Source organism: Micrasema longulum, unplaced genomic scaffold (genome assembly GCF_059751315.1).
Source record: "Micrasema longulum isolate JH-2025_06_02 unplaced genomic scaffold, ASM5975131v1 h1tg001531l, whole genome shotgun sequence".
Classification (NCBI taxonomy): Eukaryota; Metazoa; Arthropoda; class Insecta; order Trichoptera; family Brachycentridae; genus Micrasema; species Micrasema longulum.
Genome location: NW_028278714.1, coordinates 438,574 through 465,446, shown reverse-complemented (window position 1 = coordinate 465,446; position 26,873 = coordinate 438,574). Strand labels below are relative to the sequence as shown.

Here is a 26,873-nt window from a genome sequence, read left to right as displayed (position 1 = left end):
GATTGGGGTCCATAAAAAGCTAATGCTGTTTGTAAACATTCAAAAACAAACTGTTTTTAAACACAAAAAAACAACATCTTTCCATTTTTTCCATTCTCGTCAAATGCTACCCTGGTAGGTCGATGAAATAGATTTATGCTTCTAACTTAGTTTTACAGATTCAATTGAAATTTTTAATATCTACGAACACGCGCAGCGCAAAGATCTACATGTCACTGAAAACCGAACGTAAATCGGTTAAGCCATTTAGGAGTTCAGTGACATCACACGTACAGAAGAATTATATGATTTTTGATCCCTTTTTCTCTTACATCACTTCACATTACATACATTAATATTGTTCATTTTAATCTAATTTTTCTACTGAAATTTGTATAACTGCTAAAATCGCTTTAACGAAATTTTATCAACTACCTTTGGTTTAAAATCTCCTTATTTTGCTTTTTAAAATTTTAAATATTACTTGACTGAGTTAAGCATTATCGACAAAATTAAGAAAGGTCTTTTGCGATGGTTCGGTCATGTGGAGCGAATGAATGATGAAAGAACGGCTAAAAAGATTTATGATGCGAATGTGACTGGTTGTAGGTGGAATGTGCTGGTTGAGGAAGGCCGAGAAAGACATGGCATGATCAAGTACAACAAATTCTTGAAAGTGGTCATGTGAAAAGTCGGAATAATCGACGTGCGTGCATGAGAAGATGTATGAATGTGAAGGAAGCAAAGGAAGTGTGCCAGGACAGAGTGGTGTGGCGTTCTATCCTCTCTGCCTACCCCTCCGGGGAAATGGCGTGATGGTTAGTTAGTTAGTTAGTAAATATTACTTGCTATACTTGTTATTCTTTCTGTTTTCTCTGCTGCATTAACATGTTTTTATACTTTTAAACTACTTTTAATTACTTATATTGGATATGTATATAAAATCTATATATTGCTGCTCTTACTATAATGTGTCATTCATTTTGAAGATGTTTTTAAATTGACTTAATTGTATTGTCTTATTTAAAGATTCTTCTCGTCACTTCTTTGAATCCCTTAAAATATGTATGAGTATATTTATGTTTTTCCTTTTTAAAAATATTATAATTATTTTATTTTATTTTTACATCTGAGCACGTTTTTCATTCTTTATTTTAATTCTTAACTTTTTTTACTTTAATTTTAATTTTTAAACCACTTTTATTTGTTTTATTTTCCTACTCTTTTTTGTACTTTAATTATTGACCTTAAATATAACTACTTTATATTATGTAAACTTCACTGGTCCATTAGAGTTAAGTTTAACTGTGTAAAATATAAACTATGTACCTGTACTGTATGTTTCCTAAATAAAAGAAAAGAAAATAAAAAAAATAAAAAATATATTACCATAACAACAATTAAACTTCTTAGATTTTCACGGCCGTTAAGATGCACAATAAGTTTTTCTGGGTTATTATGCCGTGTGTCGTTCGTACTCTCTACCGACGTTTCGGATCGCGTTACAGCGTCCATCATCAGGGTTGATGTAGGTCAACATCAACCCTGATGATGGACGCTGTAACGCGATCCGAAACGTCGGCAGAGAGTACGAACGACACACGGCATAATAACCCAGAAAAACTTATTGTGCATAACAACAATATTTTGAGTTTGTCCAAATTTTTGTATACAAGGACTGGATTCAACTCCATAGGGAGCTGTTTATATACACATATTACAACAGAGATGAAGAACATTTAAGAGAAGGTAATATAGAAGTCTAGGCATCTACACGGCTTATGACCTGTCAATGGCTGGTTTAAGTGGCCACTTTACAACTTCACAAACATCAATAGATAAAAGAATTGAAGGAATATAGATGTTCAAATGTGGGCAGAATGGTGAATGTTAGTGTGTAAAGTAGCCACTTAAACCAGCCATTGACAGGTCATAAGCCCTGTAGATGCCTAGACTTCTATATTACCTTCTCTCAAACGGTCTTCATCTCTGTTGTAAACAAACAAACAAACCATCACGCCGTTTCCCCGTAAGGGTAGGCAGAGAGGATAGAACGCCACAACACTCTATCTTTGCATACAGATCTCGCTTCCTCTACATTCATACATCTTCTCATGCACGCGCGCCGATTATTCCGACTTTTGACATGTCCATCTTTAAGTATTTGTTGAATTTGGTCATGCCATGTCTTTCTCGGTCTTCCTCTATTTCTGCATCCATCAACATTCGCATTGTAAATATTCTTAGCCGTTCTCTCGCTGTCCATTCGTTCTACATGTCCAAACCAGCGCAGAGCTCCTTTCTTGATTTTGTCGATAATGCTTGTCTCAGCCTTACATAATGTACGGATCTCAACATTTGTGCATCTATCGTACATAGTTTTACCACACATTCGCCTGAGAGATCGCATTTCGACAGCATTCAGCTTACTTTCATCCCTGTTTTTCCAAGTCCATACTTCGCTCCCATACATCAGGGATCTCTGTTGTAATATGTTAATATTAAGATAAGAAAAAATGTGACATTGTAAGCAATTTTGTAAAAAAATAAAATTTCAATTTCAATTTATTTATTTTATAAACGTTTATGTACATTACAAAAAAGTTCAACGCAAACATAAAACGAAAAATTAATACTAAAATTTAAATATACAAAAATGGTAAAATAAAAATACCCAGCAATTATAGAGAAAGGATGCTATCCTCTTTGAACTTTTTTTCACTAATATGAAAGATGTCGATATCCGAAGAGATACGGTTGAGTTTAGACATCGCTTTTCCTACTGGCATTACCATCGGCGGTTGGTTCTGCAAGCAGGAAGATAAAACAGCTGAAGCTGCCCATGTCTAAGGTAGTCATTAGGAACATAAAGAAAAATACTCTCCATGACTCTAAATGACCCTCTACACGACTCAATTCTACAAACTGTTCCCACAAAACTCTAATGCTGTGGCCAATTAAAACGTTAGAATATATTAATTAAAATCATGAGACAAACATCTTATGATATTATAATCATAGGCTATCTTAGTCATAGAGATAACTTGTCTGTGTTAGCTAACAAAGGGGGTCAAATACTTTAGTGAGAGAAGTCAACTATTGGGTAAACAGAATTTTTAAATTTTTTTAGAACAGCAATATAATCATTTCTTTATTTTTATTTATATTATAATAGAGACTTCAATAAGTTTTCGCTGTTTCTTAGCTTTTTTACATCGGAAAATACTACAACCAACTTCATCGAGAAGCTCATCTTTATGTTTGAAATGACAGTATTCGTGGTTAGTCCGAAAAGTAATGTCAGTGATTTTGCTGTGAAGCGAATACACATCGCAGCGCGCTTAAACCGGTTGAGATCGTGGAGGGGGGAGTCTGCTTATGCACGCGCGGTTGCTTAGTCGTCTCCGACCATCCGGAGAGTAAGGACAGGCATTTTTGTGAAATTCATTTTCGTCTCCCGTGCAAGCCCCGATGCAGCGCTTTGGAGCAAAGAATTGCCATATTTTTTTTTGTGAAACTCGGCAACTCCGCGGTGGAAACTTATCCCACAAAGTCAGCGATGAAGCCAGCGATGGAGAACATCAACGACCAGCGCCGACGAAAACGTGACGCGTGTGACTGAACTCGTGAACTCAGGCCGTCGTTTGAGTTCTCGTTTAATGGTACAGACATTAAACATTACAAAAAGTATCGTTCACAAGCTCATGAAGATTGTAAACTTCAGCATGACGCATGATGAAGTTGCCAACAGCCATTTGCCTCATCTTCAGTTAAAGTAGAATGAATGCATCCAACACTAATTCTCACTTCCTGATCGTTATTGTCTGACATCGTCAGTTTTGGATGTTGAGGGCCTACCAGATCGTGCTTTACTCTCCACTGATAGGTGGCCATCTTTGAAGACGACGAAAAAATGGTAAAACAAGTATATATGGCGAAAATGACGGTAATGTGAGACGAGGACGACCGAGGATAACGTGGCATGATCAGATAAACCAAAATCTTAAGTCTGGTCATGTCAAAAGTAGACTGAACAGAAGGGCATGTATGACAAGATGTATGAATGTGGAAGAGGCTAGAATTGTATGCCAGGATAGACATGTGTGGCAGTCCATTCTCTCTGCCTACCCCTACGGGGAAATGGCGTGATGGTAGTAGTAGTAGCTATCGCCGACTATTAAATGATAGTAAATTCGGCACTTTGGGCCTCATTTAATCAGCCTGCGGGCCTTAGTGAATCTGTCCTAATGGCCTTATTAAATCGGCCTCTGATCCAAAGAGTAATATAATAGGTACTGGAATGAAATCAAAATTGAATTTTAGATAATCAACACCAGTCTGTGGGGGCAAACAAACGTTCGGTGAATCATCCCCCCGATAACAAGTTCATTGTCAGCATCAATCAAATATTCATTGAATTTACTCACATGACTGGCCCATCAATGTGGACTTAAACATATCATTGTTCAATAGTTTATTCACATTCTCATACAATGAGGAACTTCAGCCCTACGGGAAATTGGCTACAATTTTTTTTTCTTAACCGCGGTAAAAATTAGAGCATTTTATACGACTTTAAAATGAACAAAAAATATATTTTAATTTTAAAAAATGCTTTGAACGACATCACTATAGCCCTTAAAATATAGCTTGATATGACAGTTGTCAGCAAAAGTGACGACATGACTTTGTAGTAACGTCTAAGGTGTGATTTATATTGACACATGAAAAATCATTAGAATCTGGCATGTTAATTATTTTTTTTAATACAATGCTTGACATATAAATCAACATAAATATATAAAATCAGCTTTAAAACTAAAATAAACCTAATAACCTAAAGGAATTGAATTGAATAACATCAAATTAATTATTTTTTATTAAATCAATTTACATTGACCAATTTGTCCCATCTCTAACGTTTTTGTAAAATGATGTAACCTTGTAAGAATGTCGTTAATAATTATGTTTATTTTATTTTTTTTAGTTTTAAAGCTGATTTTATATATTTATGTTGATTTATGTCAAACAAAACAAACAAACCATCACGCCGTTTCCCCGTAAGGGTAGGCAGAGAGGATAGAACGCCACAACACTCTATCTTTGCATACAGATCTCGCTTCCTCTACATTCATACATCTTCTCATGCACGCGCGCCGATTATTCCAACTTTTGACATGTCCATCTTTAAGTATTTGTTGGATTTGGTCATGCCATGTCTTTCTCGGTCTTCCTCTATTTCTGCATCCATCGACATTCGCATTGTAAATATTCTTAGCCGTTCTCTCGCTGTCCATTCGTTCTACATGTCCAAACCAGAGCAGAGCTCCTTTCTTGATTTTGTCGATAATGCTTGTCTCAGCCTTACATAATGTACGGATCTCAACATTTGTGCATCTATCGTACATAGTTTTACCACACATTCGCCTGAGAGATCGCATTTCGACAGCATTCAGCCTACTTTGATCCCTGTTTTTCCAAGCCCATACTTCGCTACCACAGGTGACAAAATAATAAATTAAATATAAATGAACTTCATACAGGTGCGAAAGGGACGGAATTGAATTTGGCGAGAGATAAGGAGACAGATATAGGAATTTATTTACGCTGTGATGCATTATTAAAACGGCCTAACCATTACCACCAAAGGTAAAACAAAATGGTAAAGGTTAGGTTAAGTTAGTCATTCACAGAATTTCCCATACATCAGGGACGGTACCAGGACTCCATTGTGAACTGCCAATTTTGCCTCTTGAGACAAGCATTTATTTACCAAAGTCGATTTAAGTGCACCGTTCACTCTGTTCCCGGCACTCACCCTCCTTTTAAGATCTTTCTCAGTCATTCCATCCCTAGTGAACATACTTCCCAGATACACAAATTCCTCTACTTGTTTTAGTATAACTCCATTCACAGTGATTTCACATTTAGTCATACTTTTATTTCTTTCAAAAACCATCACATTCGATTTACAGACATTCATCAGCATCAAGCATTGTATTAAACAAATTAATTGACATGACAGATACTAATGATTTTTCGTGTGTCAATATAAATCACTCCTTAGATGTTACTATAAAGTTATGTCGTCACTTTTTCTGATAACTGTCATTCTAATCAAGCTATATTTTAAGGACTATAAGACATGGTTTCTAGTCCGTATGTCGTCACCGGCAATATACACGATTCATAGACATGTCTTTTTATTTATTTAACACTTTATTTATAAACATATAAGGGCGGGCATATTTATTTATTTAACTTTTTGTACATAACGTTATTTGTACATATTGCCTTAAGGCAATTTCTTCCTACCTACCCAAACCGTTCAGTTTGAGAAAATTACAATTACATGGACATTACGATTACATACAAAATAAAAAACAAAAAGAGAGAAGAGGGGATGGGAGGGAAAGAAGAAAGATAAAGGAACAACTTAAATATTACAACTTATAGATAGTGACATTTTAATCTCGACTTAAATGTAAATAAAGAACAGGCGTCTCTAACATTAGTGGGTAGATTATTCCACAATTGAGCGGCTACTACTGTTAAAGAGGAGGCAAGAAAATTAGAGCGATGAAAGGGTATTAAAAGGGTTCTCTCGATACTAGAACGAAGAGATAGTCCGTGTTGTGATAGAGGTTGGAAGAGCTCTCTCAGATAAATAGGCGAAATGGGATTATTTAAAATATTGTGAAGAAGTGATAAAATGTGAATGTTTCTTCTTTGTCTGATACTGAGCCAGTGTAGCAAGAATACGAATGTTTTTTTATCTGCAATTGAAATTTAGAAAGTGGTATATTTGTAAGCATTTATTATAATTTTCAATGGTGACGATTAGATTTAAAAAAACTTCCTCTGGTATAGCGTGTAATGCTTATAACGAGCAAATTCAGTCAGTCCTGTCTTCCTCGTAATAACCAAGTTCGACTGTATGCTATTTTTTTTATTTTAAAGAAAAGGGAAATAAATAAGAATAGAAATCAAAAAGAGGAGAATTGAGGGGATGGCCATGGCCAGGATGTGATTAATTAATGACTCAAAGGGGTTTTATAATGGTCACGAACCATGTCAAACAATTATATTTACGCAACCAGGTGTGTAATAATGACACTGAGCAAATGAAACAACGCTTTGATCATCAAAAATGTAATTAATTTAAATGCGTCAGTAAATTATTAAAGTAAGTCATCCCTTAAAAAATGCAACGATTTTGAAAAAAAAAGACAAAACAATCAACCGGACAGGTGTAGCGGCGAAAAAGTCGATAATGCATCCATTAAAATTGTATTACTGTACTTAATTTACACAATAAATTGACAATTATAAAAAGGGTTATAATTAATGCAATGTTTTTAAACAAATGATTCGCGGAAAATCCTAAGATGTGTAATAATAAATGGGTGTGACACCTATGTAGGTGATTTCATACAATCAGCATGTAAACAAAATTGTCCTACCAACATCGAGGCGTCTGTTGGATAGAAAACTACAAGACAATAGGACGTGTGAAATTCACTTGCGGCTCATTGTGCTTTAATTTATAAACACTATTTTTAAATATATTTTTTGTACAACTCACCAGAATTAAGAAAAATGCTAAATATCACAGCACTTAAAAGTAACACACGCGCCATTTTTGCGTAAAGAATTGAGACTGTTTTTAATTTTACTAGTTTGTTGGTTCGTTCAGAAAGCGATGCCAGTATTGCCAACTTTAACATTAAAAAGTGGCGAGATATCAAAAGTAGCGAGAATATTACAATGGAATTTTTAAAAAGAGTAAACGCGGTCTGATTTTTCTTCATAGTAATTTATTCCCGAATTTCCTCTCTAGATTATGGAATTAGAGGAATGTTTTTTTATACATTATATATATTTACCATTGGCGTGTCTCCATCGTTTTGCTTTTTTGATAAATTGTTTCATGTAGGAGCTAGGACCATCATTTTTTTTTTAAATAACCCAATTTTATTTGCCATCTTTGCCAGCCGTATCGCCTCCATTTGGTGACAGTGTTTGGTGCATCCGGAGTCTTTTACGTCCGTTCCAAAATACAGTTGCCTTTATTATGAGGCAATATTATTATTAACTCACCGACTAAAATACTACCAAAGTTGTTTTTACTTCACACAACCAGTTTAAGGTAAAATAAAATATCTCATCCATTGAAATAATATAAAGTTAGCAACCATTTTGTCGTCTAATTTACAATCTTTTTCTAATCAAATGTATGTTAAAGTTTATTAAATAATTCTGATTAATGGTCCGGGTGGATAAAGAATCCGGTTCTGAATGTGAAATGGAACCAGTAGAACTCTGAATTAGTGTTTTTGACTCGACGGCTCTTAACAGGTAAAAAAATCCTGAAAAAGTTATCAAGCAAACGCTTCATAGTAAAGTGGTTGTCTCATTCGTCTATAATACTTGAGGTCCAAGGTTTGATACCTGGCATGGTCAATGTGAAATATTTGTTTTTAAAATGTGATTTTACACTACAATATTTCATTGTCATTAGATGCGGATAGGGGTATGATGATTATAATTGATCGCATATACTTAGTTCAGTAAAAAGTAGATTTCGGTTCTAATCAGGTTGGCCACCTCTTTTTTAAGGCGATGAACAATTGAATTAGGTATACTTTGTACCTACTGCACAAATATAAATATTCGGTATTTAAAGATAACATTTTTTAAAATATTGTATTTTGTCAAAAAAACTCCGCGGGAATTAGTTCGTCTCTGATAGCTAAAATTAAAATACTAGTAACATTTTTTTATTTTAACCACTTATTTATTATTTTCGTCGTTGTGGTAGCATGTATTTTATTTTATTTTGACAGCGTTCATTCAGAGAATTTGATTTAAAAAATCACTTTCATAAAAAAAATGCTATTGTTTTCTAGATGATTTTTTTTATGATGATCTTGTTACATGAGTGTTAGTACGAATTAATTTATTGATATGCTTTAATAATAATAACAATAAACACGGTACAGAATGATATCAAATTAAACATGATATATGAACAAAAATTTTAATTGATTAGCTGTAAAAATGTCAAAAATGTAAGTATTTTTAAAAATACAAATTCACGTGAATAGCATGTAAAATGTTTTGTTACTTCAAGAATATTTTATCAAATGTTTGTAGACAAAAACTAAATTTTACCTGTTAGGAAGTTATCAAGTTAAGCCCATCACAAAACAAATATTAAGAACATTTAAGATAATCTTCATCATCGTTCCCTTTCCACACCTAATGGTGTATAGGGCACTGCATTGGTACACCAATAGCAGCGTATATTGATCATTTTTGCTACATGAAGGTAAGATGATCAGTCTTACGCTTCAGGTACCAGTCCAGGGACTGTATTATATTCTCGTGTGAAAACACCCTTTAAATAAATATTTCATATCAACCATGACAGGAATCAAACCCGAGACCTCTTTCGTAGCAGGTTAACGCGCTGACCATTAAACCACGAGGCTGACTAAGATAATATTTTTTTGATATCTGAATATATATAAATATGCTTGCTAGAGACTGCTTTTCTTAATTTATTTATAAATGTTTTAATGATTTTACGATAAAAAACGAACAATAGGTAAAACGAATTGGATGAATTGAAGCTTAAGTGCTTGGAGTTTCATGAACTCAAACAAATATTTAGCTAGATTTTTGTAATCTGTTTAAAATCTGAAATATTTATGTACTGAACTTTTTGTTCATAATTTAAATTGTATATTGGTGGAATCCGACCACTACATTCAATAGTAAAATAACCGGAGATAAAATTTATTATTTGCGACATATTACGAACATAAAAAATATAATACAAATATTAATCTCCAAAACATCAATGAATAATATTCATTTTTGACATGCCATGATTCCGTACTCCGAAATAACATATAATATTTATGAACGCTACTCAGGACGTTCCTAATCACTGACTTTTGAAATGTCAAAATTTGAATCTTTTCTAACCTAAGAATTTTTCATGCTGTATTATTAATTATTATTATTTGCGTAAAAATATCTTTATGATACAACCAATCATGTTTGTGTCGGTAGATTTTTTTCCAACACCTAACAATATTTTGGGCGATTTCACTAACACTTCGTCACTATAATATTGAATCAAGCATAACCTACCTCTCCACAAGTTATTATTGTTTTTTCGCTTGAAAAACAACGTCAAAAAGTTATGTAATGTTTACGCATATCTTTAAGATCCTTTTTGAATATGGGCCAGCAACAAACTTATGTTATTTGATCGTGTGTGTCTTAATATTTACTTTTCATTGTTTTTTTATAGATGTGGCCGTTCATAATGCAGATTCTAAGGTCCAGAGCACCTTTTTTAACTCTTCCCTTTGCCGCGATAGTGGGAATTATCGGATATAATATAGAAAATTTAATATCTGATAAATATACTCCATACAAAGGTATCGATCATCGCTTTTGTCATCTTTCTAACGAATGTTCGTTTTGTTAAGTTTTTTACTATATGTTTTTTGTGCCAATGTATAGGTACAATTGTCAAAATTATTACTTTGCTCGATGTATATAATTTTTAATTTTTGGTAAATTAAAATCATTTTTGCTTGCTAGAATTTCATCCATCCATGCGTTTTGTAGCTGCAAGACGTACGATAATATTGTCTTTAATGTTATGTAAATGAGGAAGTTCATTGGTTATAAAAAAAATAATGTTTTTTTACTATCAGACTAGCCAAATTTTTTTCAATAATATTTTTATGTATTGTATTATCAGCGCTATGATTTTTTAAAGTTTCGTAATTCTGAAATTACTCCGCCTGTGAGATCACGAGTTCTCTTGGTGAGTTCTGCTCATTGGTGAATTTTGAATTATTTTTTATTTTCATATTTTTTTTATTCGCATTTTACAATAGTTATACATAAGTTACAAATACAATAGAAACTATTACGTTCCCACAAAGGCATCCCCTGTGTGTGGGTATACATTTTATTTTCAATTGAAATAAAGTCTACTGGAAGCCATAACTGGTTGATTCGGAAGAATTAGTGACGTCGTTCAAAGTAGTTAGTTTTTATTAAAATCTTTTTTTTTTCATATTTTTTTAACAATCTTCGTCGTACAATTTTATGCTCTAATTTTTACCGCACGTAAGAAAACATTTTTATATCTAATTTCCCATATCACTGAACTTCCTCATTAACTAACTAAATATATTCTAACACAAACTTCAACTACAAATAGGCTCTAGATTTCAAACTGTCTAGAATCTATCACTTTATTTGTAAAATGTAAATGGGGGCTAGATTTCTAACCGTCCGCGTCCGTGCGCTCTCTAGCTGCAAGACGTGTTGGGATGTTTATTGTTCAGTGCCCTTGAGGTACAAAAATGGCGCTGTAGAGGTTATCCAGAATGATAATATAGCTTTTTAAATACGTTATGTATTTTTGTCTACAAAACAACATTTTGAGTATATCAATGAAAAATTTAATTCAAGAAGCATTGAAAAATATCGGCAATATGTAGAATGACCCACACTGTACGATGCAAGGAATATCGCTTTACAGATTCAAAATATTTACAATTCCTTTATTTATTTTGCAGAAGCTGTACAGGAACAAAGGTTAGAACGCTTAACAGATAGCCATTTACTTGAGGATCCAACGAACGTCAAGAAACTAAAATACCAAGAGAACGTTTTAGGAAAAAATCTGTCGCCATCGTTGAAATAAATGCCTCCATCACATTCTTCATAACAGTCTTGTTAATTTTTGCACATCAATTCTGCCTGCGAGCGTGTTCTCACAGTGCCCCTATAAAATATTCAGTGCCGGAACACACTATTTCTCTTTCTTACTGTAGTCAAATATTGAATTTTCGCTGGCCAGCCTAGGACTGTAAATAAGGTAGTTATGTCGCTTTCATCTTTTAAAAGTAACATTGTAAATAATGGCTGGGCCCCGATTACAATGGGAAGTTGACGTTCATCTTCAATTTTATCTACAAAGTAAAATTAAGTTTTCTGTATGAAAAGCAGAATATGCTTACAATTTTTTCTTCTAAACATGCTCAATTATAGGTTACCGACAAAGAAACTTTAAATGTTCATGCAAATATACTCATTTTCGTACACAAATATCGGTTTTTCTTTATAGACAGTCGAAGATCGTCGAAGACAGTCGCGGGATCTCAGGGTTCTACTTGACAATAAGTTATCATTTGAAGCACATGTCAACTCAATTGTAAAAAAATCATATTAAATGTTAGGTTTCCTCTTCCGTATAGGGAGATAATTCAATCATGCACTCTTAGAATTCTTTACTTTACATATATTCCAAGTCATAAAGAATTCACATCTCCCGCTTGGAGCCCTCAATACAAAAAATACATTGACCGAATTGAATCTATACAATCAAAATTTATATCTTATTGCAATTTTAGACGGTTAACGCTGAATACAGGTCCAGATGAATCTACAAACTTACCTAAACTCCAAACTCTCCAAACTCGTAGGAACATGGCTGACGGCATTTCTATGTATAAAACTTTAAATGACATGATAGATTGCCCTAAGATGCTATCACTTATTAATTTTAGAGTCCCAGTAACGCAGACCAAAAACCAATCTCTATCCGAAATTTGTAATATGTGTAATCAGAAGTTGTATTGATATTGATAACATATCTTTAACTTCCTTTAAAAATGAAATTTCCAAAAAAAAATCAAGTTATGATGTTGCGCCTTGAATCCGCAGCCTATATTATGCAGGTTATGTGCAGTTCTGTATGTAGGCACATTATAAATGTACACTGTATGGTCAACTATAGTTGTATTATTTATTATAATGTGCAACTGTGTGACCAATATTCAAAAGTAGATATATTTTTAATTATTTTTATTAATAATACACTAGCAGCTATTAAGCTGATGCGTGTATATCAAGTGTACATGGCTATTAAACATTATACATTGCTGTGTGCATCTAGTTAACATTCACTGAACTAGCACCGATCACTTTTTCGGGAAGGCCATTCCATTTCTCCACGACTCGGTTTGTCAGGAAGTTCTTCCCGGGGTTGGATGAGAAGGAGGTAGTGTTGAGTTTCAATGAATGACCTCTGAGATGGCGGTTTTCATTCATAGTGAACATTGATTTCAACTTAGGTACATTGTATTGCTCAGTTAAGATTTTGAACTTTTCAATCGAGTCACCACGCTGCCTCCGCTCTTCCAGTGAACTTAACCCGAGCTCCCTTAAGCGGTCCTTTAATAATTTGTATTACATTTACCTTTTAGTTGGTTGCGCGAGTGGTTGGTGGGATTGAGTGGTTTGTGGCTGGATGGACCGCCAGTGGATGAAGGTCCACCTATCCTACCCAACCTGTGATCTCCCAACTTTTTTTCTGCTTAAAAAGCTAAAGATATATAAAAATACAAATAAACGTAATTGTTTAAATAACCTTAAATCAATACTATTACTCAATGGGAAAAAGGAAAAAAGAGGAAAGAGGAAAGGAGGAGAGATTAAGGAAGAGAAAGGAGATGTTTCTTCAGACGTGATACAGTAGTAACATCTTTGATGGTGGATGGGAGACAATTCCACAGTCGAGCCGCATAGACACTATATGAGTTAGAGAAGAAAGAGGAATTGTAGATGGGTATTAAGAGAGTGCTTTGATAATTAGAACGAAGAGATAAACCATGAACTGATAAGCGTTGACGATGGTATCTAGGAGCGTTAGGACTACGAAGTACATTGAACAGAAGTGAGAGAGAGTGATAGTCTCTCCGCTGTCTAATTTTGAGCCATTTCAGTTGCCTACGATAATCAGATCATTTAAGGTCAGAGTGAAGAATTCGTCACACAGAGGGATCGGAAACCCCCAAAGCAGCTGCATGTTTGTGCGCCGAATGCCTGGGAGAACGCAAAAATGACTGCCTCACTGCATCAACATTTTCGGGTGTTCTGGCAGTTTGCCGACGTGCTTGTGGGCTCGGTAGCACATTGAAACTCTTCCTAAATCTGTCCTCCCATGAAACAATTGACTGCCGACCGAGAACCCGACCTCCAGGTCGAATATTGAACTGAGTGCGGAATGCACGTTTAGTGGCGATAACGGAGCGGCCGCGGCCGTCTGAAAAGAACACATTGACGGCAAACGCATGCCGCTCACCGGTCCACTACACGGCGGTTACTGGTGAGTCACATTTCAGTTGCCTATGATAATCAGAAATGTGGTCATATTTCCTAATTCTATTCCGGGACGGTTGACAATGCTAATGAAATGGATGAGATTTAGAGGAAGACCAAAGAACTCCTGAATAGCTCGATGCTCCATCCTGCAGAGAATCGGCCTAGATGAAAGTGACACCCTGAACCGAAGAACATACAGTCTCAGGACTCAGAACGGCAAGAGCCGACCCTGACAGCCCCCCTAGGCATGAGTTGGGACAGTGCCGGAAGGAAGAAGATTCTGAATTTACCATTCTCATTTTTTAAACGAATAAGACATTGATGTAAAATTACACATCTCGTAAACAATTCCCGATTGAGGTGTGTCTACACAAATAAAGCTGACTTATTTATATTACATGGTAGTATTTTTTGCATTAAAACATTGTAAGTCACAAAAACATTTATTCCTTCTTGTCATTCTGAACTAAAAAACACATTCTGATTCAAATTTATAAGCATTTTAGTACTGCATGGAACAAAAATCACAGCATTATAATATTTTCATTTAACTTACTCAGATACCAAAAAAATTAAATATATCTAAATTATTACTCTAGAAATCGTGTTGTGGTCCCGTGGCTAGTGTCTCGGACTCACAGACCAAAGTTCCGTGGTTCGAATACCACTCTACCCAACTTGATTCCATTTTCTAATAGTGAGTAAAGCTAGGGTTTCCTAGGACAGCGGTGCCCGTATTTTAACGGCCGTAGTGAACGGTGATGCGGTGGATAACCGTCGTAACGGTGACTAGAGTGTGGTTTCCTAGGAAAACGGTGTTATCAACATTATTTAACACCGTTTTTCTAGGAAACCACTCTCTAGTCGACGTTACGACGGCTGTCTACCGCATCACCGTTCACTACGGCCGTTAAAATACGGGCACCGCTGTCCTAGGAAACCCTAGCTTTATTTACAACTCTTTGAAAATGGCTCTCAAAATTAAATATTTGGGTAAATCATAAGAACGCAAATATTTCTTTTTACAAAAAAAAATTATTGATTGCGTCTGTCCTCTCTCTGTACGGGCTCGCTGGACGTCCGGTCAACGTGGGCAAACAGCCGCAGACCCCCGACCATCCACCACCTCACCCGACCTCCGAGTAACTGGATTACATAAGACGCCACGCTTTCAGTCGACGAGGATGACAAAAATATTGTATGCATGAAACGCCTAGCGATTGAATCCCACACACGTGTATTTAAAAAAAAAAAAATGTTTCAAATGGCAGATAAAATATTTATATAAATTCTGGTAAAGCAATTAATTTTTTTTCATTTCTTTTTTTAAATAAATATTTGTGTTTTTATGATTTACCCAACTATTTATTTATTAGAAAATGAGTGAGCGAAATGGTAGAGCGTAGTGCAATGCTTGGACTATTATATTTAGATTGCTTGTAACAGCAAAAAATAAGTTGTGAGGCTCAAAAGGGTGAAATTTCACAGGGCCCGAGATTCTAGTAATTCAAATGAGGCCCGAAGGGCCGAATTCCCTAGCATGTAACAGTCGGCGATAGCCGTAAGTAAGTCATATCTAGATTCCACAAAAGTCATACTTAAAAGTATATTGTAATGGAAAAAAAACATGTGTCATTTATGTGATGATAAATCAATAACTTTATACATTCATTTCGATAGTCGGATGGCAGAAGGCACCATCTGTAATTCTCAAAAATATTCAGGAGAGCTGAAATAAGACTTAAATCTTCAGACTAAAACACTTGAGTGTTTTGTCCAGTTTTCAATTAAATTAATTACCTTTTTAAATATTGGTTTCGTTTTCTATTGGCAATGTATCCAAAATAAAACACGTTTATTGGATTTTAATTCTACTTTATTTTTGAAAATATACTATTGTGACGCGTTTAGTCTTGTATAGTTTAATTCTACTTTATTAAAAAAATATATACTATTGTGACGCGTTTAGTCTTGTATATTTTTAAAAATATACTATTGTGACGCGTTAAGTCTTGTATAGTTTAAAAAATAAATTAGAATTAAAATCCAATAAACGTATTTTATTTTGGATACATTACCAAATGCAATATGGAATTCCACCAATTGTCTGCATACACAATAAAAAATGTTGCTTTCTATGTTTATTTACTGAAATATTTACTAAAACTGTTGAAAACTAGAAAACTAAAAAAAAAACTACTAGGTATATAAAAAAATAAACATTTAGTATTATATTTATTGCATAATCGTCATCATAAAACCTTTATTTATTTATTTTACATGAACGGCATAAATTGCCTTTAACATACACACATTGAGCTTAAATATAAAGACAAAAATAATGTTCATATATATAAATACATCATAAAAATGGTAGCAAGTAGATGCACACAAGTAACCAAAAATATTTTCTCATAACAACAAAAACAGAGACGCTGTTCTGTGGCCGATGTTTGTGTGATACTAATTCAGTCGGTTTGTCGGTTATTGACCGTTACCGGGACGCACGCATGTGAGATAACCGGCGTATTTATGATTTTTAATTTATTTTGCTGCAGCAGGGCTAAATTATGTGTTTGTGTTTATAAATTATGGAAAAGGAATTATTAAGCAGTATGCCTCTGGTGAATCGTATTAAATTATTTTTTCCAAACTGATAATGTGAGCTAGTGTATTATGCAACCAACAATTTACTGAAGATGTTCTCGGACCAGAGAAAATCTACATGTAATAATACTGACTAACCTGGTTTTGAGTCGTCTTCCTTGTCGGCGATCAGCTCACGCTATCAGAGAAATTGGTGATCAGGTACACTGCAGGTACACAATTTCGTCTGGAGGTGGCGGATGATGATGAACGGCGATGGATGATAAAATGTTTGCGGCGTTGTGCGAATTGATGCGAAGCTATAATAACATTCACGGGAAAAATAGCGAAATACTTTTGTCGATTTAAAAAAGCGTGCGTAACATTTTCAGTCGAAAAAGCGAAGAGAGAGCGCGCGGGAAAAACAGTGTAGCCAAACCAAAAATGTCCCGTCAGACGTGGCGACCTTACGAAACCAAAATTAGCCAGTATATACTTACATATGATTTTTCTGGCTAAAATACATCGAAACAAATTATCGTCTCAACCAGCCTCCGTGTTTTTTTTTGTTTTCAAATGTCTGAACTGTAGAATATTTTGTCTTGCTTGTGGTAATACGATGTTAGATGTTACACCACCGCGCGCAAAGGAGTTATTTACCACAGTCTTTTAAGACTTAAAAACGTTGAAATTTCAAAACGTATTTTAAAATTTGTTGATAATATAAAATAATTTTAGATAAAGTCTGTCATGTTTTGCAACATCCAGTATTTTAGTATAATGAAGAAAAAGAAATACAAGGTTTGAGGTCCTCGCTAAACGCTTAATAAAGCTTTATCAAAGGGAACACAGATGTCAGCAGCTGTCAGGCGCACCAAGCCGGGCGGGTTGATTTATCTCCGCATACAGCTCGTAGCACGGTCTGATGGAAATATTTCACGAAAGAAATTGCTACCGATCTTAGAAAGAATTTCGCATTCGAGTTAGCTTGTGGATCGCCGTATGACTGCGAGCAGATATTTTACTGTACGAGACGTCTTGAGTTTTCGAGAATAATTATTTACGAGCCGAAACTAGCGCGAACTTCGTTTAAAATACAAATAAATGGCATGCGCCGAAGATCAAAATGATGAATGCATATTTGAACATAGTTTTTTTGCGACTCTCTCGCAGAGTCTGCGGCAGACGCATCCCCGATACTGTGCGAAAAAGACATCAGCAATATTTGCACTTCGAACCGATTATGCCTAGCCTACGTTTCAATCAAGTCACCTCGCTGCCTCTGCTCTTCCAGTGAACTCAACCCAAGCTCCCTTAAGCGGTCCTTTCATAATATGTATTACATTTACATTTTTAGTTGGTTGCGCGAGTGGTTGGTGGGATTGAGTGGTTTGTGGCTGGATGGACCGCCAGTGGATGAAGGTCCACCAATCCTACCCGTCCTGTGATCTCCCAACTTTCAATGTTTGTTTATTCTCCTCGTCTCTATGGCCGTGGGTAGCTACGGTTGCTATGATAACAATTTCCCAACCAGCCGATGTACTTACATCGAAACTTGATGTTGGGGGTTCGGTAGTGTATCTTCGTAATCGGTTAGGAGAATTTTATTTTATTATGGAGCTAGGTAGAAGTAAAATGGATTGTCTCATTCGCCCATACCAATATTGCATCAACTGCTCCACAAGTGTATAGCTTATGTTAGGTTTTTGTTATTTTCATTGTGTGTTTTATAATATAAATAATATAGATGTACCTATATAAATACCTTGTTTTTAAAACTGTCTGAATATTTGTTAATTATCCTCGTTTTTTTTTAAGTAAGTCTTCTTTGTTTATTCTCAAATGTAATTTAAAAAAAGGGTATTGTTAAGTGTCCTCGGCACGGAAAACCCCAGTGAGGTCACATTATTTTTACTATAGTTTGTAAGCAAAAAATTTGAATGAATAAATATTATATCGCTGTGTCATTTTAGTTCGTAGATATGTGTACCGTGACGTACGCTTCACATTGTTTCGTATCGATGTACCTACTCAAAACTTGAAGGCTGGGGGTCGGTAGTGTAACTTCGTAATCGCCAGACAGAATTTATCTTCAACTATACCGTCAAGGTGAAGGTATGACGTCTCTATCTTCCCATCACAATCGAGGCCCAGTTAGTGTGATCGACGATGTTCTGAAAATGGACGCGCGCTGTGTGGTCGTTCGCCTTTTATTCGACTGGCATTGCATGATTTTTAGCATCACAAATTACAGCAAACATCCGTCATTGTCTCGAGGATTAAAACGCATTATATTTTTAAGGCGGCTCATTCCTCTCTCCAGCGTGTGCTTCGCGGAGACAGGCGCGCCGGGCGGAAATCATCTCACGCATATTTCAACGTCACATTTACTAATCCACACTCAATGGTCCACAGGGCATTGCAATGTCACTTCAATTGCAGAATATCAGCTATCATTTAAACTGTTATATTTCATTGCTGGAGCAACTTTGAACACGATGCGTGCTGTCCAGAACTGGTAGTCTAAAGGTTTTGTGAGTCAGTACTTGAGGACAATATTAGGCGTAGTTCGATTTTATAACTAGCATTGAAGTCCTAGAACAGACGCAGCAGCCTCCTATAACGCTACCCAATAGATCGTGGATACGATGACCGAAATATGCCTTTAGGGTGGCACGATCAGGTTGACGAAGTTAGTCGTAAACTTTATAGCAGTTTGCACTCATTTAAAGGATTACAGAATTTCTGGCTAATTAATGTTAAGCAAACATTAGTCCAGAGCTTACTTCTTCCACTCCTTGACTATGCAGTTGTATGTTATCCAGATGCTAACTTTGAATTACTTGATAAGGTAGAACGATTGCAGAATGTTTGTATTCGTTTTATCTTTAATCTTCGCAAATTTGACCACATAACCGAGTATCGCACGCAACTACACTGGCTCAGTATCCGGCATAGAAGAAACATTCACATTCTATCACTTCTTCACAATATTTTAAATAATTCCACTTCGCCTGTTTATCTGAGAGAGCTCTTCCAACCTCTTGACAACACGGACTATCTCTTTGTTCTAGTAACGAGAGAACCCTTTTAATACCCTGTCATCGCTCTAATTTTCTTGCCTTATCTTTCACTGTAGTAGCCGCTCGATTGTGGAATAATCTACCCACTAATGTTAGAGACGCCCCTTCTTTATTTTCATTTAAGTCGACATTAAAATGTCACTATCTAAATATTTAAGTTGTTCCTTTATCTTTCTTCTTTCCTTCCCACCCCCTCTCCTCTCATCATAGTATAGTGTTAATTATTTTTTTTAAATATATTAATTTTTGTTAATCTTTGCTTTTAATTTTTGTATAAAATTGTAAGATTCAATATGTCGATGTATTTATAATTTTCTCAAACTGAACGGTTTGGGTAGGTAGGAATAAATTGCTTTAAGGCAATTTCTTCAGAAAAAATCACAGGCCTCTTTTCTTAAAATAAAAAAAAATGAGAAAATTCGTGGTGCAGCTAATTGAAAATATCATTAGTCTTCATGAAGGATAAAATGTGCTGAAGACGATGTATTTTGAGCTTTCATCAGCTCAAATCGATCTTTGTCCTATAGAACAGAATATAGAATCTATTTTTGCCATCGTAATGTCACATACCTTGGCACATTCTCAATTCCTTTCTCCTGTCCGAGCATGATCGTGCTCCTAACAGCACCAGATGGCGCATAGGGCACTACTTTGAAACACCAAAATCAAAAAGTAAATAGTTACCCGAAAACAAGAATCCAGGCAACTTAAAGTCTATTCATTGTAACAAGAATTTCCAAATAAACAAACCAGCCGCGTCATATCTGACGGAGAAATAGCCTATTTCGCAAACATCATCTTACTCTAATCATCATCATCATTCCACGTCCGCTCCCCAGTTGGAGCATATGGTATCCACAAAGAGCCTCCACGCATCTTTATCAGCTGTCAACTCCTTTGCGTCCTCCCAAGTCATGGTCTCGTCCCGAAGTTCTGACATAAACTGCCGACGAACAGTCAGCAGTGAACGTACCAGTCTCTTCGTCAGGTCACTAATGAAACCAAAACGTACAACCCACTATACACTTCCACTGTAGCTGTTGCACAAAAATATAATTATGTTTTATTCATAATTACATTATATTATACTTTTGTGCAACAACTATAGAGACGGTGTATAGTGTGTTTTGCATGTTGGTTTTATTGGAGTCTTGACAAAGAGGTGGGAACGTCTCGAAACCGGTAGACATAGAAAAGTTGGTGTAAAGAAATATTTATTGATTAAATTATTTAGTTATACTACTCAGTTTAATAACAATACATGTGCCAGCCAGGATTTGTAGACGGTACCATCTGTTTCATGTACCAATAAGTAAAACATCGAATGTTCAAAATGCTTTTTTTCGTAGGAATTTTTCAGTGTACAATACAAAATTTAAAGATATAGATTACACAAACATCACTCTGTCAGATTTAAAATTTACACTAAAAATGCATTATGAAACTTAGCAGACATTATAATAATAAATATGTACATCTCCTTCCCTTCCTTATTCTCTCTTCAAGCATCCTTGTCCTAATCCCGCCCAATTTACAATAACTTACTGTTCTTAAAAATAAAATAAAATCTTTGATTATTTAAAAATATTTACGAGTACATGAAAATAACATTTTTAAATGCATAAACTTATATGTATTTTTATAATATGTAATACATTTTCTTTACTAATAATAATAAAAATATTTGGCTGATTTATATAGCGCCATTTTTGTCAAAAATCACCCCAAGGGCGCTTTACAATTGTATACCTACACTTACATTCTAAAAAAACTAAAGTGAAATATTATAATAAAATAAATAGAACAACTTTGTTTTTAACCACTAATTTTACTAACCACAAATATAAACTTATATTTATATGATATATTATATTTCCAGATTTAAAATTGAGGGTACGATAGTCTAAAGAAGTGGGATTTTAGTTGGGATCTGAACTGACTGGGACTGTCGATGATTCGTAAGTTTGAAGGCAATCGGTTCCAGGCAGAGCGGCCGGCGGCGGCAAAAGCACGATCTCCAAATCTAGTGTTTGGGGAGCGCCGGATTTCGACAAATTTTCCTCTTCCTGAATCAAATGCTGGCCTAAGAGTAGATTTTCTTTGACATGTATTTTCCCTAATACAAAGGTCCGATAAGTATTTTGGAGCCATTTCATGAAGGGATTTAAAAACTGTCCAGCAAAGCTTGTATTTTATTATCTCTGGGCTTTTTAACCAGTGTATATAGTATACTTTGTGGAAATCTGTTATTCTTGCCGGGCACTCGCAAGTTAATTAGTTTTAACAGTTCGGAACAGTCAAATATTGAATTTAATATTTCAAATAAAAATAACAAATCATTTAATTTTCTTCTAGTTTCTAATGTGTGTAAATTTAAATATTTATGTGCCAATAAAGGATAATTTTTGATAAAAAACGATACCCAGGTCGCTCACCTCAGAAGTTGAGCCTAATTGCATATTACCCATCAAATAATCAAATAAAATTGGGTATTTATTCTAAAAAATCTCATTATATGCAAAATTTAGCAATAAGCTTCGCCCCTGTATGTATTGAATAACGTTTGTAAATAAGTACGCAATAAAAAAACAAGTAAGCAAAGGCGAAAGTCACTTTGCTAGAATTTATCGATCCTTTTAACAGATTTGAAAGTTAACCATCAAACTTCATTTTATATCTGTGCTTAAGTTAAATTAGACCGTGGTCGAATGAGCAAGGTACGACGCTGCGTAATTTACGGGTTTAGAAGAGGTAGCTGAGTTTTTCTTTTTGGTAAAAAAAAACAGTCACTCCCTCGCAGATGTCTTCCCGAAAACGGTGCAAAATAGACAACTGCTCGTCGGACTGATTATGCCTAGCTAAAATCGACGAAATCTAGGTAGGTATTGTATTCCCGTTTTCCGCATCTCGTATTAAAAAAAGAGAGCATATTACAACAGAAATCAAAAACATTTTAGAGAAGGTAATATATATATATATATAGTTGGATAATTTATATAGCGCCATTTTTGTGAAAATCACCTCAAGGGCGCTGTACAATTAATAAATATCCCAGTACGTCTTGCAGCTACAGAGCGCATGGACGGTTGGGATTCTAGTTCCTCGTTTTCAATTAAGATCAATAAAAAATTATAACAGATAGCAGCTAGATGACAGAACGTCTTGCAGCTACAGAGCGCATAGACAGTTAGAAATTTAGCTCCCATTTACACATTTTAAAAATTGACAAATAAATTTAGTGTATTAATGATACTAAAAAAAATAAAAAATAATATGAATAATAAAAAGGAGTAAGATTACAACACGTCTTGCAGCTACTAAGCGCATAGACGATTGGAATTCTAGACCCCATTTATAAAATTTAGGTATTTTTAAGTTGGTATATGAAAGCTAGATAACCAATCATCGTGCAGCTACAAAGTGCATGGACGAGTGGAATTCTAGCAAAGTTAGAATGATATCAATAAATTTATACAAAATAGAGCATAGTTGTAAGTTTGTCAAGTGTTCATGCCAAGAACTAAGCAATAAAAAACTAAATAAATAAAGCACTGTATCAACTCCATGGTTAACAAAGGGAGATAGATGTCCGAAGAGAATCTTTTGTAGACAGTAGGTAGATATCGTCACCATGTGGTCCACTAGGCTGCTGGAGAATTTCTGGAAACACACGTGTGTAGACTGGGGGATTATGCCTATTGTTCCAACGGTTCCAACTTGGTGTCCATTTTGGTAATGTAGATTGAAAGCGATTTGCTTATGAATGTTGATAAATCGAAAGTGATTTTTCATTCAATTTTATTTATTCATAAATATGTACATTAAAAAATGGAATATCTTAATGCATACATTTATAAATAATTAAAATAATAAGGTAAATCAGGTATATATAAAAAAAAACACAAGTATACATAATATCCAGAGAATAATGTTTTTAAAAAGTAATAGAATCTTGTAACGAAAGACGTGAAAAATGTCAATGTCCAAAGTAATATTGTTCAACATAGAGATAGCCCTTCCAACGGGCATAACCGTTGGCAGGTTGGTCCTGAATATTGGAATGTGAAACAGTCTATGCTGACGCTGTCTAAGGTAATTATCCGGAACATAAAAGCTAATGCTCCGCATAATTACAATTTTTTTTTTTTTTTAAATTTCGAAAGTGATGGGTTTGGAAAGGGTTGAAAATATAACTTAATGTGTGATTAGTGTGAACGGAGATATTCTGAATCAGGTAGAAGAATTTGTGTATCTGGGAAGTATGTTTACGAGGGATGGAAAGGAGGGTGAGTGCCGGGAACAGGCTGAACAGTGCACTGAAATCTACTCTGGCAAACAAATGTTTATCCCAGGAGGCTAAACTAGCAGTTCACAATGGAGTTCTAGTGCCAATTCTAATGTATGGGAGCGAAGTGTGGAATTGGAAAAATGATGATGAAAGTAGGTTAAATGCTGTCGAAATGCGATCCCTCGGGCGAATGTAGTAAAACGATGCGTGATAGACACATGTCGTGATCCGTGAACGGTGTAAGGCTGAGACTTGCATTATCGACAGAATCAAGAAAGGGGTGCTGCGTTGGTTTGGACATGTAGAGCGAATGGACGGCGAAAGAACGGCTAAAAGGATCTACGATGCGAATATTGATGGATGCAGAAAACGAGTAAGACCGAGAAAGACATGGCACGATCAAATCCATTAAATACTTGAAGATCTACGTGTCAAGAGTAGGAATAATCGGCGTGCGTGCATAAGAAGATATTTGAATGTAGAGGAAGCGAGGTCCATATTCAAAGATATAGTGATTTGGCGTTCTATCCTCTCTGCCTACCCCTACGGAGAAATGGCGAGACGGTTTGTTAGTGTTGTTTGTTTGTTTTTTTAAGTAGAAGTCTAAGCATCCACAGGGATTATGACTTTTCGTTGGCTGGTTTGAGTGGCCATTTTACATACTGTGTAACATTCAGCAGTCTGCATATATTTGAACATCTATATTCCTTCTATTCTTCCAACTGTTATGTTTCATTTTTTAATTATTAATGGTATATTTTCATGGTATATTTATGCTTTAATTTATATATGTTTTGAATTTTTCGATATTATTAATATTATTTGAATTTTTTTAAGCATCAGGGTTGTAGTCCCGTGGCTAGTGTCTCGGACTCGCGGCTCAAAGGTCCGTGGTCCGAATCCCACTCTACCCCAACTCAATTCCTTTTTTCTAATAGTGAGTTATTGACAACTCGTTGGCCCTCAAAATGAAATATTTCGGTAAATCATAAGAACCCAAATATTTATCTTTTAAAAATAAATAAATACACGTAAAAAGAAGGTCTTTCCTAAACACACGAATTTCCTAGCTAGTCGGGACCCGAATGAAAGAACCTCTGTACATTTTAAAACTGTGAAATAAATAAATCATATGTTTTTACATGAAATAACAAATGGCCACTATCTAGTAGAGTATAATACTCGTATGATACCTCTGCACATGCTATACGCGTTATAGGCGTAAACAATTTATGAAATTAAATTTAAATTAAACATTGTATACGTCAGACTTGTGAAGCGAGCAGACCTGGGTTTGCAAACCACGGCCGAGACTTCGGCCAGTTCCCATTCATCAGCTGTCTGCAATGAAGACATCAGACTATGGAGAAGATCGCGGAGAGTTTCAGAGTAAAATAATGTAGCTAATTCGCACAAAATAGACGTGCAAAATGGTGCAGACGAGAGACGAGAGACGAAGACGAAAAATGTGCTGGCCGATTGCCAGCCGAGAGGAATGGAGTGTTTAACTGGCCAGGGGTCAGTAACACGAATCGTATTCATATTATTTTATTCAATATATATATTCAATATATATATAATATGTGCGGAAAAACAATGTATGATAGGTGCCCTAATGTCGAAATTAGAGCAGAATGCAAGGCTGAGTTAAGCATTATCGACAAAATTAAGAAAGGTCTTTTGCGATGGTTCGGTCATGTGGAGCGAATGAATGATGAAAGAACGGCTAAAAAGATTTATGATGCGAATGTGTCTGGTTGTAGAAGTCGAGGAAGGCCGAGAAAGACATGGCATGATCAAGTACAACAAATTCTTGAAAGTGGTCATGTGAAAAGTCGGAATAATCGACGTGCGTGCATGAGAAGATGTATGAATGTGAAGGAAGCAAAGGAAGTGTGCCAGGACAGAGTGGTGTGGCGTTCTATCCTCTCTGCCTACCCCTCTGGGGAAATGGCGTGATGGTTAGTTAGTTAGTTAGTTAATATGAAAAACAGGGATGAAGCTGTTCAGAATACGGATGTCTAGACAATAATAAATATAAAAAACCTGCCTCATCATCAGTGTGAACGGAGATATTCTGAATCATGTGGAAGAATTTGTGTATCTGGGAAGCATGTTTGCTAGGGATGGAAAGACTGAGAAAGATATTAAAGAAGGGTGAGTGCCGGGAACAGAGTGCACGGTGCACTGAAATCCTCCTTGGCAAACAAATGTTTGTCGCAGGAGGCAAAACTAGTAGTTCACAATGGAGATCTAGTGACAACCCTAATTTTTTTTTTATTAAAAAAAGAAATATTTGCGTTCTTATGATTTACCCAAAAAAATAAATTTGAGGGCCATTTTTAACGAGTTGTAAATAAACTCCCTATTAGAAAATGGAATCGAGTTGGGGTAGAGAGGGATTCGAACAACGGACCTTCGGTCCGTGAGTCCGAGACCACTAGCCACAGGACCACAACCCGATTTTTAAATATATGTGGGCGAAGTATGGAATTGGAAAAGCAATGATGAAAGTAGGTTGAATTCTGTCGAAATGCGATCTCTCAGACGAATTCGTAGTAAAACGATGTACGATAGATGTGCAAATGTCGAGATCCGTACATTAGGTAAGGTTTAGATAAGCATTATCGACAAAATCAAGAAAGGAGCTCTGCGCTGGTTTGGAAATGCAGAGCGAATGGACAGCGAAAGAACGGCTAAAAATATTTACGGTGTGAATGTTGATTTATGCAGAA

At 35.3% G+C, this 26,873-nt stretch overlaps 2 protein-coding genes across 2 annotated transcripts in view; one reads left to right on the top strand and one right to left on the bottom strand.

Annotated features, from left to right (window-relative positions):
- Lac (septate junction protein lachesin) overlaps positions 1–7,659 on the bottom strand; it is a 33,427-nt gene extending 25,768 nt beyond the window's left edge. The window contains exon 1 of the mRNA XM_088236281.1: positions 7,565–7,659. Coding sequence (XP_088092407.1) covers positions 7,565–7,619 — 55 coding nt within the window. The 5' untranslated portion in view covers positions 7,620–7,659. The remainder of the gene's footprint in view (positions 1–7,564) is intronic.
- A 2,262-nt stretch (positions 7,660–9,921) lies between these two features.
- Positions 9,922–12,123, top strand: LOC148275005 (small integral membrane protein 12). Its single transcript, XM_088236280.1, has 3 exons — positions 9,922–10,190; positions 10,304–10,433; positions 11,592–12,123. The coding sequence occupies exons 2-3, from the start codon at positions 10,304–10,306 to the stop codon at positions 11,717–11,719; spliced, it is 258 nt and encodes an 85-aa protein (XP_088092406.1). The 5' UTR covers positions 9,922–10,190; the 3' UTR covers positions 11,720–12,123.
- The last annotated feature ends 14,750 nt before the right edge of the window (positions 12,124–26,873 follow it).